Source organism: Schistocerca nitens, chromosome 9, assembly GCF_023898315.1.
Source record: "Schistocerca nitens isolate TAMUIC-IGC-003100 chromosome 9, iqSchNite1.1, whole genome shotgun sequence".
NCBI lineage: Eukaryota > Metazoa > Arthropoda > Insecta > Orthoptera > Acrididae > Schistocerca > Schistocerca nitens.
The window spans coordinates 295,698,919-295,716,915 of NC_064622.1; the positions used below are offsets into that span (position 1 = coordinate 295,698,919).

Consider the following 17,997-nt stretch of genomic DNA (forward strand, 5'->3'; position numbering starts at 1 on the left):
TGGTTTGACCTTTTTTGTCTACGTCCTGTTCATAATCCATTAAACATGGAAACATTTCTATATCTTTCTTTCACCTCCACTGGGAGATTTGCATCTGGCAGCCAAAATTGGAGCTAATTCTTTTCCAGTGTAAATCAGTCCTGCTTAAACACATTATAATATCTTACAAGTTTTCCTGTCGTATGATAATTGTAGCCCACATTGGACCTCTGTGAATAGCTGCACTTTAAATTATTACCAGAATAATCTGTCTTAAATCTTCTGATGTCTCCAAGACCTTGTGGTTCTTAAACCTAGTGTTTAGTGTTTGCAATGATTAATTTGTCATGAATGGAAAAAAAAATCCTACCACTAGCAGGGATCTTCACACTTTTCCCTCCCTTACCCCAGGCTGCCAGTGGGCTGACAACTCTTTTATGAGCATGGGGCCCAAAGCCATTTCAATATGTCTTCATTTCTTATGCTGCAATGTTACTGTTGGACTATATCTTTTCTTACAAGGAAACATCACCACCTTGGCCTCATATTTTGGGGAGAAAAAAAGCAAATGTGCAAGATATTAGTCCCAGCAGTTGGTGTCATTCAAAACTTTGGAACCTAATTCTGAGAATACAAGGTTATTACCTTCTGAGAGTGCAGCATTTACACTTTCGTGGTTACCAGTTGTTTCTCATTTGCTCCACCACACGGCAGCTGTCTAATGCCTGATCACGAAGTACTGTGCAATGGGATGAGTAAGAGATTTCTGATATACTTTTTTGATATTGGTAACACGCTCCATTTGTTATGTCAAAGTGCACAGTTTCTAACCTGTAGCTGATGTCTTGAAAGTTTTTACATTGTGATTCAGAAATGCAGTATAAATGAATGAAGAAAATGAATGTCTTAAATAAGCAGCATAATTCTATTCAATTATTAGCATTGATGTTGTGCTTTTATTTCATTTCAATTTTAAAACTTGCACTATTAAATTGAAGTATATTTGAATGGTAAAGTAAAAGGTAAATTAAAAATCATTGGCTTCATTTTATACTAATGTGTCCTCGAACTAGATTGTGAAACATATGGGGAAGTTGTGTCCATCTCCTCCCTCACCTACAACATCCTGTGAATAGGAGCCTATGGTTGTTACTGTAGTACTTCATGCTCAGGCATTAGGTGTCTGCAGCGTGGCGGAGCAAGTGATAAAAAATGGATGTACACAAAAATTTAAAAGCTGCATTCAGATGGTCATAACTGTATGCTGTCAAAATTATGTCAAATTTTATTGTGTTTTTGATTGCTAGGGCTGAAATCTTCCAAGTGTGTTTTTTCTCCTTAAAATACAAGGTGCCAGCTTCTTTCATGCCATCTGATTCTGAACCTGTGATCCTCAATGTTGTTCCATGTCAACCAATGACAAACAGTGATCCTGGAGTTGACTCATCTTTTTGGCCCTTTCACGTGTAACCAGGACACCCTTAATGTGATCATTGAATGGAGCAGGAATGGACACTACTGTCACCGGCCAGAACTGCAGCAACCAGTATCCTCTGTTCTGAGATCCATGTTCCTTTCCAAGAAACGCATTTCACTGATAACCATTCTCCAACTCTTTGAGGTTAGTGTGCATTTACTCTGAGCCTTTTGCCCAGGGAGAGCATCTGGAGGGGTCTGTGCATTGCTTCACACATTTGTCATCAGTGACTGGTCTCCCCAGTGTACCACATTGGAAGCAATGGCAGTGTGAGTGCTGACGACTCCAGCAATCACTATTTGCAGTATTTATTTACTCCTGGGCAGGGGAATTTCAGTGTGCACCACCATTTGGGCAGTAAATCTTTGTATGGTAGTGACCATCTGATTGACCAACCTTTTTTCAATCTTGATCTGTTTCATTAGTATTCCTATCCACTTTAGTGCTGCCAATTGCACCTATCGACTTTATGACAACCTCTGTGATAATGACCACTTTCTGTTAATCCTGTCACTCATTTGCTATCACCTAATGGATAAGTTGTGGCAACTGATCCGTTGGGTGATGCCAAGGAAGTGACAGCTCTCTATAGAGCCAAGTGGCAGTTGCATACTTCTGCCGTCACCTTTGTCTTTTCTCCATCAAATTGCATCGACAAGCTTGTGAGAGACACCTCTGATACCCCACGTTGCTGGAACTGCTGTCCCTCTTTCCATGGGCCCCTTCACCAGCAGTCATCGTCATAGTGGACAAAAAAACTTTACAACAGCTATTCAGGCCTGTCCAAGGGCCCTGCTACGTCTCCAGTGACATCTTTAATAGAGCACCCTCATCACAGTTAAGCAGCTCTGTGCAAAGACCCATTACTGAATTCAGTGCAGTAAGTGGGAATGCTGGGAGCACTATGTCCCCTTGGGAATGTGTGCCTCTTATCACTTGTGTGGGCTTAGCTCCATAGTCTAGAGATCGAAACCTGTTACGCCTTCATGGTGGTGCTTCTACCGATGTGTCAGTTCTTGCTGAACACTCCATGACCCATTTTGCAATGGTGTTGGTGACCTATTACCTGGCTGTCTATCACACACATAAAAGACAAACTGAAGATGTCCCTGTATCTGTTGCCCCACATCTTCCTTCCTCCAACACTGAAATATATAATGAACCTTTCAGTGACTGGGAACTGGTACAGACTCTTTATTCATCACACTATACAGCCCCAAGCCCTCATTGCATTCATAGTCACATAATGCAACATATATGATTCACAGATTTCATCTACTCACTGTCTTCAACCAATGGTTAGGTAGGTGTTTTCCCTTCACAGTAGAGAGAAAGTGTTGTTAGTTAGTTACATGTTCCATTGATCAATCTCACGGGAACTGTTATGGTGTGGAACATGTCAAATGCATAAGAAATGCACACATGAATCAAGATTCCATTTTTTCCCTAAGGAAAATGTGTGCATTTCTTATGTGCTTGAAACGCTCCTCTTTTTTTTTTTTTTGTTTTTTTTTTTTACCCATTTTCTTAAATGGCACAAAATGTGTATATTATACCTATAGATTTATTTATTTATTTTCAAGAATTCATCTATGGTACAGAAAGAGTTGTCAAGGAGTTACTATTTCACTTAATTTTTGAAAGCCCTAAACCAGACAAAAACCCAGTATCCATTGACAGCTGCCAACTGATTAGCCTTGCCAACACACTCTGTAAAGGATGGTAGCCCAACAATTATGTTGGGTTCTCAAATCTTGGTGTCTTTTGTCCCTCTATCAGAGTGGTTTCCAAAAGGGCTACCCACATCTAAGCATCTGGTGGTTAGGAAGCAGCAATCCAACATTCCTTTACTGAACACCAGTATCTCTTTGCAGTCTTTTCTGCCCTACATAAGGCATATATAACTTGATGCCATCACATTTTCCCACACACCATGACTAGCTCCCTGCCAATATTTAACTCATCAGTTTTTATCCTGTCTATTGTTTTAGGTAAGAGTTGGTAGATTCCTTAGCTCCCTGTTGGTCCAAGAGAACGGTGACTCTCAGGGCTCTGTGTGAAGTGCTACACTATCCCTCTTCGCCTTCAATGTGTTTGTGACTTGTATCAGACTAATAATGACCCTGCACTGAACGTCAGTGACTTTTGCCTTTGGTTTAGCTGCCAGTCTGTAGTCTTGGCTGAACACCAACTCCAAGGAGACATCTGAATGGTCTCCACTTGAGCCCTTTTCTTTGACTTACAGTTTTTGACCAAGAATAGCAAATCGTGCGTTTCTGCCTTTGGACCATGGTTCATCCTGATCCTGAATTCTACTTGTGTCCTTGGCTTTTGGGCATTGTTGCACAGGCTGAGGTTTTGGGACATCTCTTTGATAGAAAGCTGATACGTCTACCCCAAATTCCTCAACTGAAGACTAGCCGTATGTGGAAACTTAATGCTATCTGATTCCTGCACACACCTGTTGAGTTGCAGTCACACTGTTCTGCTCCTTATTTATTGGGCTTTGGTCTCGTCCCAACTGGGTGGTGATTGCCACATTTTTTGGCATAGCAGCTCTTTCAGATTTGAGATTATTGGACCTAGTGCAGGACCTTGAAGTAATACTACCCACTAGCACCTTCCGGACTAGTCCTGGAAACAGTCTCCTCACTGAAGAAGGGATCTGAACTTTCCAACAGTTCCAACACTTGCCCACTTATGCAATTACCATGTGACAGTTTCCTAGCCATCTGGTGGGGTTCCCTCTGCAGGTCCGGGTGTTAGAGTAGGCCCAAGGTATTCCTGCCTGTCGTACAAGGCAACTAAAACGAATTTCACGCGTTTCGCCCTTTATGTGATGGTCCCCTGTAGGGTTTAACCTCCATTCTTCAAAATTTTCCTGAAGAGCGAACCAATTGGGGAACGGTGCCTTACAAGGTGCATCGTGTCCATCATGCATTGAGATCTTTAGCCCACTTTCTCATCGTCGCATTGCAGTCCTACCCATTCTCCATCTCTTGAGCGAGGACACTTCCTGGGTGCATTTCCACCTTGCACTATGATGCACCTGATATCCAGTACGGTAGCCAGTCCGTTGTGGTGGGCCTGCCATTTACCCTGTTGGTTGTAGCCCCCTCACCACACAGGGATTGCTCTGCTGATGCCTGTGATGCAGGTGGCCTTTGCTGCGGCTGGGTGGCGCCCCTGGGGAGGCCCCTTGTCGGAGTGGGTGGGATCAGGGCAGATGACACGCCATGAAGTGTAGTACGTCATCTCTTGCTGGTGGTCTGCCGCCAGCAGTCTCTAAGCGGTCAGAGTTTAACTTTAATGCTAAGAAATATTACCCCAAGTCGTTCCCCTCCCTGACCACAACATGAGAGGAACGCCAGGCTAAGGATGGCAGTGCAGCTTATTTGCCCCCCAGTACCTCGTATGTACAAGAGTTGATGGGGAATCTTTTATGTTCATGAATTCTCAGTTTTTTGTGGAGCATTTGGAGGACAAGTTTGGGGAGGTGGAGGGCTTGTCCAAAATATGCTCTGGGTCAGTTTTGATAAAAACAGCATCCTCTGCCCAGTCACGGGCATTACTTTCTTGTGGCAACTTGGGGGATGTTTCTGTTACCATCACGCCTCATAAGAGCTTAAGTATGGTCCAGGGTATTATATTCCATAGGGACCTTTTTTTGCAGTCTGACGACAAGCTGCGTGCCGCGGCAAGGTGTTCATTTCATCTGGCGTGTCAATCGGAGTCCGAGGTATAACCAGGTTGCCACCAGTGCCTTCATCTTGGCTTTCGAGGGTATCACATTGTCCAAGAAGGTCAAGGTGATGATCTACTGCTGTGACATCAAGCCATATATCCCTCCCCCGATGCGGTGCTTTAAGTGTTTGAAGTCTGGCCACGTCTTCCCGCTGTACTTCCAGCCCCACCTGTCGTGATTGTGGATGTCCATCGCATCCCAATACTCCATGTGCCCTGCCGCCCAATTTTACAGAAAGAGAGGAAAATCATGGAATAGAAGACCATGGACCGACTGACCTACGCTGAGGCTAAGAGGAAATTTGAGCGCCTACATCCTGTGGCTATGACCTCCTCATACGTCGCCGCTACGAGAACAGTTCTCGCCCCATCAGTTCTTCGAATTCCTGTCTCCTCTCGGAACCGGGAGACTACACCTGCCCCTTGATATTGGGGGCACTTCTCTCCTTGTTGATCCTGCACCACCTACTTCGGGAGCAACAACTCCCCCCTCCCCCCTAACCATCAGGGATTTCAGTCCCCACTTCTGGGCCAGAGAAGCGTAAGGGTTCTTCGGTTCCTCTTGTAGAAAGGCATCCCTTGGGTCGCTCCCTTCCCACTGGTGGGAACGATGACACCTGCCAGCGGCTGAAGAGCCCAAAAGCAGCTGGTGATAGGGCTTCACGCTCATCCTCAGTCCTGGAGACTGATTCAGCGAAGTCATCCCAGCTGGGGAAACCCAAGGAACAGTGCAAGAAATCGAAAAAGAAGACCCCTAAGAACAAGGAACTTGCGGTGGCACCCACACCACCACTACCTACAAGTTCTCCATCTGAGGATGAGGTGGAGATTCTGGCATCTGCTGAGGACCTGGATCTCACCGAGCCCTCAGACACAATGGAGGCTCAGGCAAAAAGTCAGTGGCAGCAGGTGACGCTGAGGCATAAACTGCCTCATTGAATGTTCTATGTCTTCCCAGTCTCACGATGATGTCATCTTTCAGTGGAATTGTGGCGTTTTTTTCCACCGCCTGGCTGAGTTACGACAACATTAGAGCATTACACCTGCTTTCTGCATTGCCCTCCAGGAAACCTGGTTCCTGGCAATGTGGACCCCTGCCCTCTGCAGAATTGTCAGGTGGAGTTTGTGTTTATGTCCTAAACTCAGTCTGTAGTGAACCTGTGCCCCTTCAAACCCCTCTTGAAGCTGTGGCTGTCTGCAGTGTATATCTTCCTCCAGATGGTACAGTACCCCTGAATGTATTAGCTGCACTGATTGAACAACTCCCTAAGCCTCGCTACTTTTGGGAGATTTTAATGTCCATAACCTCTTGTGGGGTGACACCGTGCTTACTGGCTGAGTCAAAGATGTCGAAACTTTACTGTCTCAGTTCAATCTCTGCCTCTTAAATAGTGGGGCCGCTTCACATTTCAGTATGCATTGAGGTAGTTACTCGGCCATTGATTTATTAATTTGCAGCCCAGGACTTCTCCCATCTATCCATTGGAGAGCACATGACAACCTGTGTGGTAGTGACCACTTCCCCATTTTCCTGTCACTGCCCCGGCGTCAGGCCCATGAACGACTGCCCAGATGGGTTTTAAACAAGGCAGACTGGGAAAATTTCACCTCGATGTCACCATTGACTGCCTCACATGGTAACATTGATATATTGGTTGAGCAGGTGACTACCACAATCGTTTCTGCTGCAGAAAACGCAATCCCTCGCTCTTTAAGGTGCCCCCGGCGAAAGACAGTCCGTTGGTGGTCGCCGGAAGTTGTTGAGGCAATTACAGAGAATTGGCGAACTCTACAGTGACATAAGCGACACCCTTCCCTCGAACATCTGATAGCCTTTAAGCGGCTCTGTGCCCATGTACGCCAGCTTATAAAATGACGGAAACAGGAGTGTTGGGAGAGGTACATGTCGACCATTGGGTGCCATACCTCACCTTCCCAAGTCTGGACGAAGATCAGACGTCTTTTTGGGTACCAGACCCCAGCAGGTGTCCCTGGCATTACCATCAAGGGCGTGCTATGTACCGACACAAATGCAATTGCTGAGCACTATGCTCGAGCCTCTGTGTCGGAGAATTACCCCAAAGCCTTTCGCACCCACAAACGGAAGATGGAAAGGAAAGTTCTCTCATTCACTACAAGCCACAGTGAACCCTATATGCCCCATTTACGGAGTGGGAGCTCCTCAGCGCACTTACACATTGCCCCGACACAGCTCCTGGGCTGGATCGGATCCACAGTCAGATTAAACATCTCTCATCTGAATACAAGTGCCATCTCCTTGTCATCTTCAACCAGATCTGGTGCGATGGTGCCTTTCCATCCCAATGGCGGGAGAGCACCATTGTTCCGGTTCTCAAACCCAGCAAAAACCCACTTGATGTGGATAGCTATTGGCCCATCTGCCTCACCAACGTTGTTTGTAGGTTGCTGGAACGTATGGTGTGACGGTGATTGTGTTGGGTCCTGGAGTCACGTGGCCTACTGGCTCCATGTCAGAGAGGCTTCCACCAGAGGCACTCTACCACTGATAATCTTGTGCCCCTCGAGTCTGCCATCTGATCAGCCTTTCCCAGACACCAACACCTTGTTGCCATCTTTTTTGATCTATGCAAAGTGTATGACACAACCTGGCAGCATCATATCCTTGCCACATTATACAGGTGGGGTCTCCAAGGCCCGCTCCCGATTTTTATCCAGAATTTCCTGTCACTTCGTACTTTCCATATCTAAGCTGGTGCCTCCCATAGTTGCCCCCCCCCTCCCCCCCCCTATCCAGCAGAATATGGTCCCGCAGGGCTCTGTATGGAGTGTTTCACTATTTTTAGTGGTCATTAACAGTCTAGCAGCAGCTGTAGGACTGTCCGTGTCACCCTCCTCTCTGTGTGCAGATGACTCCTGCATTTTGTACTGTTCCAACAGCACTGGTGTTGCTGAGCGGTGCCTGCAGAGAGCCATCCACAAGGTGCAGTCATCGGCTCTCACCCACAGTTTCCAGTTTTCTGCCGCCATGTTGTGTATCATGCACTTCTGTCGGCCACGTACCGTTCATCCGGAACCAGAACTTAACCCTAATGATGATCCACTCACTGTAGTGGAGGCATATTGATTCTTAGGACTGGTTTTTGATGCCTGATTGACTTGGCTACCTCACCTTCGTCAGCTTAAGCGGAAGTGCTGGCAGCATCTCAATGTCTTCCGCTGACGAAGCAACACCAACTGGAGTGCATATCGCTCTGCTCTACTGCAGCTCTACAAAGCCCTTGTTCAGTCCCGCATTGATTATGGGAGTGTAGTTTATGGTTCGGCAGTGACCTCAGCATTGCGTGTGCTCAACCCAGTGCACCACTGTGGCGTTCGCCTAAGAACTGGAGCTTTTAGAACGTGTTCGGTGACCATTGTCCTGGTGGAGGCTGGAGTCCCTCCATTGCAGATCCGACGTGCACAACTGCTCGCCAGTTATGTTTCACACATTCGTAGTTCTCCTGAGCATCTGAATTACCATCTCCTTTTTCCACCCGCGGCAGTTCATCTCCTGCATCGGCAGCCCTGGTCAGGGCTAACAATTGCAGTTCGCGTGCGATCCCTTTTGTCTGAACTGGAGTTCTTCCCTTTCCCACCTCCCATCCAGGTCCGTCTGCATACACCTCCATGATGTACACCTAGGCCACAGATTCATCTGGACCTTTCGTATGACCCTAATGACTCAAGTTACTCGTGCTACTCTCTGCTGTCACTTCCTCTCGATTCTTGATGTGTTCCAGGACTCTGAAGTGGTTTACACTGATGGTCATGTTGGCTTCGCCTACGTCCATAGATGCCATTTTGAACAGCATTCCTTGCATGATGGCTGCAGTGAATTCACTGCAGGGATGATGGTCATCGCTCGTGCACTTCAGTATATCTGTTCATGCCCTGAGGAATCGTTTCTTCTGTGACTCCTTGAGCAGCCTACAAGCTATCAACCAGTGCTATTCACACCATCCTTTGGTAGTGTCCATCCAAGAGTCCTATGCCCTGGACCAGTCCCGCCGTTCAGTGGTATTTGTGTGGACCCCAGGACACTCAACATCCCAGGCAACAAACTTGCCGACAGGCTGGCCAAACAAGCTACGCAGAAACCACTTCTGGAGATGAGCATCTCTGAACCTGACCTGCATTCTGAGTTACGCCCCCGTGCCGTGAAGACCCACCTGAATGTCGGTGCGGCGCCCTGTTGACAGTGACCCATATTCTGGTGCACTGTCCCACTTTGACTGCCCAGCAACGAAATCTTGGGTTACCGGACTCGTTGCCGCTAATTTTATCTGACAAAGCCTCATCAGCTGATTTAGTTTTATGTTTTATTCATAAGGGTGGGTTTTATCATTTGATCTAAGTTTTAGTGCATGTCCTTTGTATCCCTCTGTGTCCTCCACCCTAGTGCTTCTAGGGTGGAGGTTTTAATGTGTTGCAGAGTGGCAGGCTTCTCCTTTTTTATTCTCATGGTCAGCCAGCAATGCTAATCTGCTTTGTTGTTTTAATCTCTTCATCCCGTTTCTTGCATTTCTGTGGTGTTCTTTTCCCCTTTTGTCCATTTACATGTTTGTTGCCCTTTATTGTTCTTGTGATATTTCCTTTCATTCCATTTTGAGTTGTCAGTCTCATTTATTTTATTCTCACACTTGTGGCATTGTTTTATTCAGAATAAGGGACTGATGACCTTATAGTTTGGTCCCTTTACCTCTATTTTAATCCATCCAACCAACCAAGAGTTGAGAACAAATTACGAGAGGAACAGTATGGCTTCAGACCTAGGAGGTCAACTGTTGATCTCATATTTGCCATGAGGCAGCTCTAGGAGCACCACTTTGAATTTGGGGAAGACCTCGTGATGTCCTTTCCAGAGATAGGAAACAAATTTGGTAGCCTCTGTAGAAGAGAGGTCTGGGAAGCATTAGAAAAGAAGGGAGTGGAAAAAGAAACAGTAAGCAGAGTGGAGGAGAAGTACTGTGGAAGCCTGAGTTGTGTGAAAGTGAGAAATGAAAGGACGATTTGGTTCCAGCAAACAAATGGTGTGAAACAGGGCAGTGCACTGTCACCTCTCCTCCTCTTTGTGGACCTGGATGAGATAATGGCCAAGATACCAGAAAAAAACTGGAGAAGACAAGATGAAAGCAGTGGTGTTCATGGATGACTTGATAATGTGGGGAAACAGAGGAGGAGATTCCGGCACAGCAGAATAATTGGGAAGAAACTATGAGACTGGGAATAAAACTTAAAGTAAACAGATGTGATATCCTGGTTATGACTAGGGAGAGAGGCACACCAACTAGCAGAATAAGGATTGTAGGCGAACAGTTCAAGAAGGTGGAGAGTGTCAAATACTTTGGAAGTATGATAGAGGAAAAGGGAAGAAATCAGAATGAGACCAGTGAATATGGCAGAGAGATAGAAGCATTCCTGGAAGTGTTAAGAGCCTGGCTTGGAACAAAATATACAGAAGTTACTACATCTCAGTAATGATCTATGCATCTGAAACATTGGTAATGAAGAAAAGAGATGTAAGCGGATTACAGGCATATGAAATGAAGTTTCTCAAAAGCAGAATTAGAGTAAAGAAGAGAGATATGATTAGGAATGAAAAGATAAGGGAAATAGTGAAAGAGGAAGCCTTGCAGAGCAGAACAGAAACATCAAGGCTAAAATGGTATGAGCTGGAAACGGTTCAAGATGATGATGATTATGATGATGATGATGATGATTTAACTAATGTTTAAGCTAGTTAGGTCTCTTGTCTGTATAGTCTATTTCTTGAACCAGTTTTAGTTGTACTGCCTATGACGATAGCTCTTCTTGGTGTATTCTTCAGTGATGTCAGTATGTGAAGAGAATGGATGGTCTCTTCCTGCCACAGATATCTGGCAAAGAGAGCTCGAGCTCTAGCTGCAGCCATTTTCGCTTTCACACTGGCATCCATTTGCTATGACTGCTACAATTTACAGCTGCCTCAGTTTTATCTCACTTTTCCATCTAATTTAAGCTAATGACACACGTTTTCAACCACAATGACGAATCACAGAACCCTGGAACTGACCTTTCTCATTACCAGTGAATCAAAAAACTGATGACCAATATGTTTAGTCCTTTGAAACCAATATTCATTTCATCAAATTTCTTAATGATATCCCAGACTCCAGTTGCACTGTGTACAAATGAGGGACTGATGACCTCAATGTTCAGTTCCTTAATTCCCCCCCCCCCCCCCACTTCCCAACCAGCCAACCTTTCCACCAGACCTTGTTCCTCAACTATTTTTCTGTCTCTTCCTTTTTCTGCTACCAAAATCCAGTCCTTCATCAAATTAAATTTTTGTCTCCCTTAGCTACCTAAATAATTTATTCTATTTCACCATTTTTTCTTTCAGTCTCTCCATCAACTGCAGAGCTATTAGGTATATATATTTGTTCTGCTGTGGTGGGTCATGTCTATCTTGGGGTTGATAATCTGTTCACAATGTTGTTCAAAGTAGCTTACCCTATTCATTACTAGACCTACTTCTGCATTACTCCTGTTTGGTTCTGTGGTAATTACCATGTACCTACCTGACCAGAAATCCTGTTCTTCATGCCACCACACTTCATTAATTTATTTCCACTAATATTTTAACAACTTTAACGTATCCATGTCCCTAACTGAGCTACCCAGTTAAGGGATTTAACATTCTTCACTCTGACCCATATACCGCCAGACTTGTTTCTTCTAATGATGTTCTCCTGAGTTGTTCCAACTCTGAGAATCAAATGGGGACAATTTTACCTCTTTAATATTTTACCCCAAAAGGATGTCCTTGTCATTTAACCATACACAAGATCTGCATGTCCTTGGGAAAAATAATGTTAATACTAGCATAGCAAGCTATGTTGACTATCAGTACGTGGCCAGAATAGTCAATCATCCAGATAATTGCACCTGTGACAACCAACAATGATGCTACCCATTCTTCAGGAACCATTTGTTAGTCTGGTCTCTCCACAGATACCATTCCTATACATGTGATTGTAACTGCAGTTCTGCTCCCTGTATTGTTGAGGCACACAAAACACCCAACTGTAGCATGGTCAATGTTTCATACTATCTCTCACACCTGCACACTTGCTTATCACAGTCCACAGTTTTAACAAACCGTGGTGTTGCTTGAAACTTGATACTGCATTTCAATTTATACCAGTGACATCACCTAGCACATCTTAAGGTCTAGGTTATGTTGGTAGGCCATAATTTGCATATTTCACAGCTATATATATGCCCCCGGTCGAAATCTCTCAACTTTTAATACATTTGAAGGCTTTAATAACAAGATGTTCCCTACTTAAGACCTCCTGGTTCCTGCAGGAGTCTCCATACAGTGATGGCTAAAATACCCGATTGTCTGATGTCATAGTTCCTATACTAGTTGATAGCATTCATGATCACAGATGATGGGTTGATTAGCCTTCGGTACTTCTGTGTTTGTTACTTTTTTATTAAAATGATAATGTTTCAATGTATAATTTAAGCAAATGGTGAAATAAATGGTGGAATAGTTAATTCTATGTTCTTAGATTGATCACTGAAGGATATTATAAGACACACTGTGCTGATGGATTCATTGAACTTATGTTAAAGATCCAGTCCATCTTCTGTCAATAGTATATTGAAATTTACTGGTACAACATAGCACATCATATGTTTGGAAAATGCTCAGGTCATTCCAATGTTGAAGAACTGATACATGGAGCTACAGTCCTATCTCACTGAGGTCAGTTAATTCTAGAATTATGAAACGCATTTGTTTTAGCCACAGTACATTGTTCTTAAGGTAGAGGTATCACCAAAAGTTAAAGTGGCATCTATGACACCTCAGGTAAGTGTAATAAGTTTGCAACTGGTCGTGATAGATATCAGTTTTCCATCAGTTAGGACAGTTCAGTGAAATTTGGCATTAATGGGCTAAGGCAACAGACGATCGAAGCTAAAAGTATGACATCGCATTCAGTGCCTCCTGGGACTGGGTGTGTGTGTTGTCCTCATCATTTCATCATCATCATCGTTTGTGAGAGTGAGTAGATTGGACTGTGAAAAGAAAATGGACTGTGTAAACATTGGAACTTTTTACGGGCGCTGATGACTGCGCAGTTGAGCGCCCTACAAACCAAACCTCATCAAACATTCAGTGCCTTTCCTGGGCTTGTGACCGTATTGATTGGACCCTAAATGATTCAAAAACTTTGGTACTGATCAGAGAGTGCCATTTTCAGTTGGTAAGAGCTGATGATAGTGCTTTGAGTGTGATGCAGACCCCATGAAGCCATGGACCCTAGTTGTCAACAAAGGCATTGTGCAAGCTCTTGGTGGTTTCTTAATGGTGTGTGCTGTAGTCCAACTAAACTGATCATCGACTGGAAATGGGTGTGTTTGGCTACTTGGAGATCATTTGCAGCCATTCATGGGCTTCATGTTCCCAAACATGTTAGTGGGCCACAATTGCTCATGATTGGTTTGACAAACATTCTGGACAATTTGAGTGAATGACTTGGCCTCCCAGATCGCCCGACATGAATTCCATTGAACATTTATGGGACATAATCGAGAGGTCGTCCTTGTAAGAAATTCTGCATCAGCAACACTTTCGAAATTATGAAGGGCTATATAGACAGCATGGCTCATTATTTCTGCAGGGGAGTTTCAACAACTTATTGAGCCCATGCCACATTGAGTTGCTGCACTCTGGGCAAAAGGAGGGTCAACACAATATTAGGAAATATTGAATGACTTTTGTCAGATCAGTGTAATATTGTACCCATTGATCTCCTAGACACTTTCTTTCACATTTCTATTTCAGTTCATCCCTTCACTGTCTCAGCTCAGCAGATGACTGGCCTTTATAGTTACACAAGAGCGTATGCCACTTGGTCTGTGTATGTATCATCTCTCTTCAATTTCCATCTGTTATTGTGGATACATTGTTCTAAACATCTTGTAACTGTAAGTTCATTGGTGAAAGTCTTTCTAAGTGTTACAATTCCCACAAACATTTAGAGTGTCTGCAATTCTACTCTAATGCATGCCTGGAGTAAACCCCTTCATCTCCTCTATATTATCAGCCCAAACAAGCGTTGTTATCCTAACAGGGAAACAGAGTAACACTTGTCATTGTAATGCCAACTATTAGGCCAACTCCTCCATCGAAAGGGAAGTTTGTAGCGAGAAATTAACTGATGAATCAGGAGATAAACTACCTGCAGAGAGGTTTTAAGTTGATTTCTGCCTGGCAGAGGAAAAAGATGAAGGAAAGTTTCCATGCAGATTTAGGTTTTCCATGGTGTCACTAAATTCCTTAAAGTGAATTGTTCCTACAAAAAGAAAAGCAAATTTCTTTCCCCATCCTTGTCTAATTCAAACACACTCCATCTCTAATCACCTCAATTAGGTGGGAAATCAATCTCTAATCTTTTTTTCCATCCTGGAATGTAGTATCCCAGCTTAAGAATGATGTGTGTACAGATACCCTTAGAATTTCGTGCTGCAGCATCCCATTTAGGATAAATAGCTGTATTTGGGGGTGAAAATGTAAGGAAAGAGGGAAGGGCAAGAGGAAAGAACTTCTATGTATGAGATAATATTTGACCGAATCTCTCTTCTACTACCTGTGATCTGCCTGGCTAAGGCCAGCAGATTTCTAACTTGTAAATAACTTGACACTGGATGTAACTCTCATAACTAATTTTGCTTCACAAAAAAATAAAATATAAGAGGAGATCAAAACGTTTCCATTTGAAAGCTGTATGGTCCAGAATCAGAATAGTAACCAGACAAAATCGCTGTGAGCCTTGAGGCAATCATCCCAGCAGTGTTCCGGTGCTCCAGGTTTAAGATACTTGTTTGTTAAAACATTGTGTCCTGCTGCATGGAATAGTCCATAAATGTTTGCCGCACATGCTCATCTGAGAGGAATCTTTGATCATTCAAACCCTTTTTTAAGGGACCAAAGGTGTGATAATCACATGAGGAGATATTAGGAATATATGATGGCTGCTTGAATGACTCCCACTTGCACTGGCATAACTTCTGTGTTGTGGCATTACCAGTATGAGGATGGGAATTATCATGAAACAGCACAGAAATTAGTGTGCCATTCCACAACAGTGGTTTTCAACAGACATGCTGCCCCATACACATTCTTCATTCTCAGATGTATGTCTACTGGTGATTGTCCTTTGGCAGTAAAAAAAAAAATTAAAAAAAAAATAATAGCACACTGGTCTTGTTTGGGTGCTTTTGGTAACTTATATACCTGTACTGGAGTCCCACTGCATTGCATATACACTGCAGCTATGCCCTCAAATAGAAACTTTTGGGCCACCTCTTATAATTAGAGCCTTTAAGCTTGCAGTTTACTTTAAACTGCAGTAAAAGACCAAATCTTCAGACAGCTAAAGTTTATTTACCGAAACCTGATGCTAGCTCATGTTGCATTTCACGCCTGAGCTTGTTGAGCACAGTTATGATCCTCTCGCACAATGTAAAGAGCTAAAACAATAAGAGAAAATGTGGACTTGGAAGCACCAATTAAAAAATGTCATATATCTCCCAGCTGGCAGCGATCCTTTCGATTCAGTGTCACTTCACTCAGTCTGTGTCAGCTTTGCTGCTAATTTCATTAAGACACTTCTCAAGTGTCCTTGTAAAGTTAAAGTGACCCATTCCACTTTCAAGACTTTCCCAACTCCTAAAAATTCGAGGATGGTCAGCAGGAATCAAAATGGGTGGGTAGCTTTACATTGATAACTAGTAACTCTATTACACTTTGTGTGTGTGTGTGTGTGTGTGTGTGTGTGTGTGTGTGTGTGTTGAAACTGCAGTTTAGTTAAGAAGACATTACTTCCATCCTGTGTTTTAAGTGCAGATCTTTGTTTCATTTTTAGGGGTTTAGAAAGGGAGCTATTTAACTTTGTAATCACACCATCTCAGAATATTTGGAACAGATAGTAAAAGCCCCCTAACCATGCGTACAAAGTCATATCATCATGAACTTCATGTATTTTTCTGATTTGTTCTTTTCCATTAGGCTAGATTAGTTTTTTTAAGAGGCATATTCTGATTATGGATTGGAGAAAATGTGTTTCTTTGTTGACAGGAAACTTTGGCGAATTTGGAGAGGCAGATATATGCTTTTGAAGGTAGTTACTTGGAGGACACTCAGCTTTATGGAAATATTATCCGAGGTTGGGATCGTTACCTTGCTAGTAACAAAAATACCAACAGCAAAGCAGATAAACGTAACAGAAAGTTTAAAGAAGCTGAACGTCTCTTTTCCAAGTCTTCCATTACCTCAATGGCTGTAAGTAGCTATTTAATTTTTAAAAATGTACCTATATGCTATTATAACAGTATGATTCATTCATAACAATGGGACCATAGAAAAAGATTTCAAAGTCTTCGAAGATTTCAAGACAGTTACCAACTTTGAGACTGAAACGAGTGTAAAGATTCTTGAAGATTCTGTTCTTTATTTTCTTCTAATATCAATACTTTCAGTGGAACTGTACCAAAGTAGAACTTTATTGGGAAAATTAATAAATTATGAGGCATAACCCGCTGCCATTACTTGTAGTACTGCTGATACACACATATAAAAGTAAAAGCAATACACTACCTAGCTTTTTGAACTTATAGTCCCTTCATCAGGGGTGAGAGAGATATGTTGAGGAAGGTTCAAAAGGAAGGATGGGTCACTCATACCTCACAATGAGAGACCCCCAACTGTAGTGAGGACCAGAGTAGACAAAAGATGAAGGGGGTGAGAGTTTCAAGATGACTTTTATGTGGTGTTAGGAACATATCTTCAGTTTTGTTTCTGTAATATATTTTTGGCTAGTTAGGTGCGTATTCTATGACTAACTTGCACAATATACAATGATGTATTAACAAGTCCACTTCTTTTTAAATGTGACTGCATTTGAGTTGATATTACTAAAAAAGAATAGTAAAATAATAGAAACATGTACATATTTTTTGTGTTACACAGCCTAAATTTTTAAATTGGAATAGAGGGAGCTGCTAAGCAGATTTTTATATTTTTTTTAATTTTTTTTATTAATATGTACTTCAACTTTGATTTTTGGAGTTGAATTGTTCACCCCTTTCTGAGCAAAATCAATTTTGATGAAAATTAATGAAGATCATTCTCTCTTCTAGTATTATAAATATGGGCATCACTATTCTTTCTGGACTCAAATGGTTTATTTACAGGAAATCTTCATGAGAAGACGTATATTTACTGATGCTTGCTTAATATATCTGACTCCTTAACAATTGTCAACAACATTATCATTACAGCTTCACATATTTCTTACTGCATGCTTCTGTTGGAAACCTTTTCCAAGATGATTACCCTAAAATATAACCCCATAGAATCTGGGTTCAATTCAAATAAGCAGTGCTTATCAAATGTTTCAAATTACATTCCATATCAACAGAAAAAATTATTTTTGTGTAACTTTCATGTATCTCATCAATAAGGCGATCTGAGATTAATATAGTCTGATTTTTTCTTAAATTATATTTTCTGAGAGTGGTGTCACAGGTCTCAGTGCAGCTCACCTGCCATACTTCATAGCTACTGGAATCACTTGATTATTCTTCATGTTTTGTTGTCATTGTTAATAAATATCCTCAGACTGAAGATCACACAATACTAGTTTCATACCATCTGACGAATGGGCTTAAAAATAAGCAAGATTTTGTTTTTCAATGGGACACAAATTTACTTCTACAAT

At 42.7% G+C, this 17,997-nt stretch overlaps 2 protein-coding genes across 3 annotated transcripts in view; one reads left to right on the forward strand and one right to left on the reverse strand.

Moving 5' to 3' along the window:
- Positions 1–17,997, reverse strand: part of LOC126203878 (osteopetrosis-associated transmembrane protein 1) — a 275,137-nt gene that overhangs the window by 20,153 nt on the left and 236,987 nt on the right. The window lies entirely within an intron of this gene.
- The window catches only part of LOC126203880 (chromatin modification-related protein MEAF6), a 54,170-nt gene that overhangs the window by 18,154 nt on the left and 18,019 nt on the right, over positions 1–17,997 (forward strand). For both annotated transcript variants that reach the window (XM_049938262.1, XM_049938261.1), the window contains exon 2: positions 16,356–16,559. In XM_049938262.1, coding sequence (XP_049794219.1) covers positions 16,554–16,559 — 6 coding nt within the window. In that variant the 5' untranslated portion in view covers positions 16,356–16,553. The remainder of the gene's footprint in view (positions 1–16,355; positions 16,560–17,997) is intronic.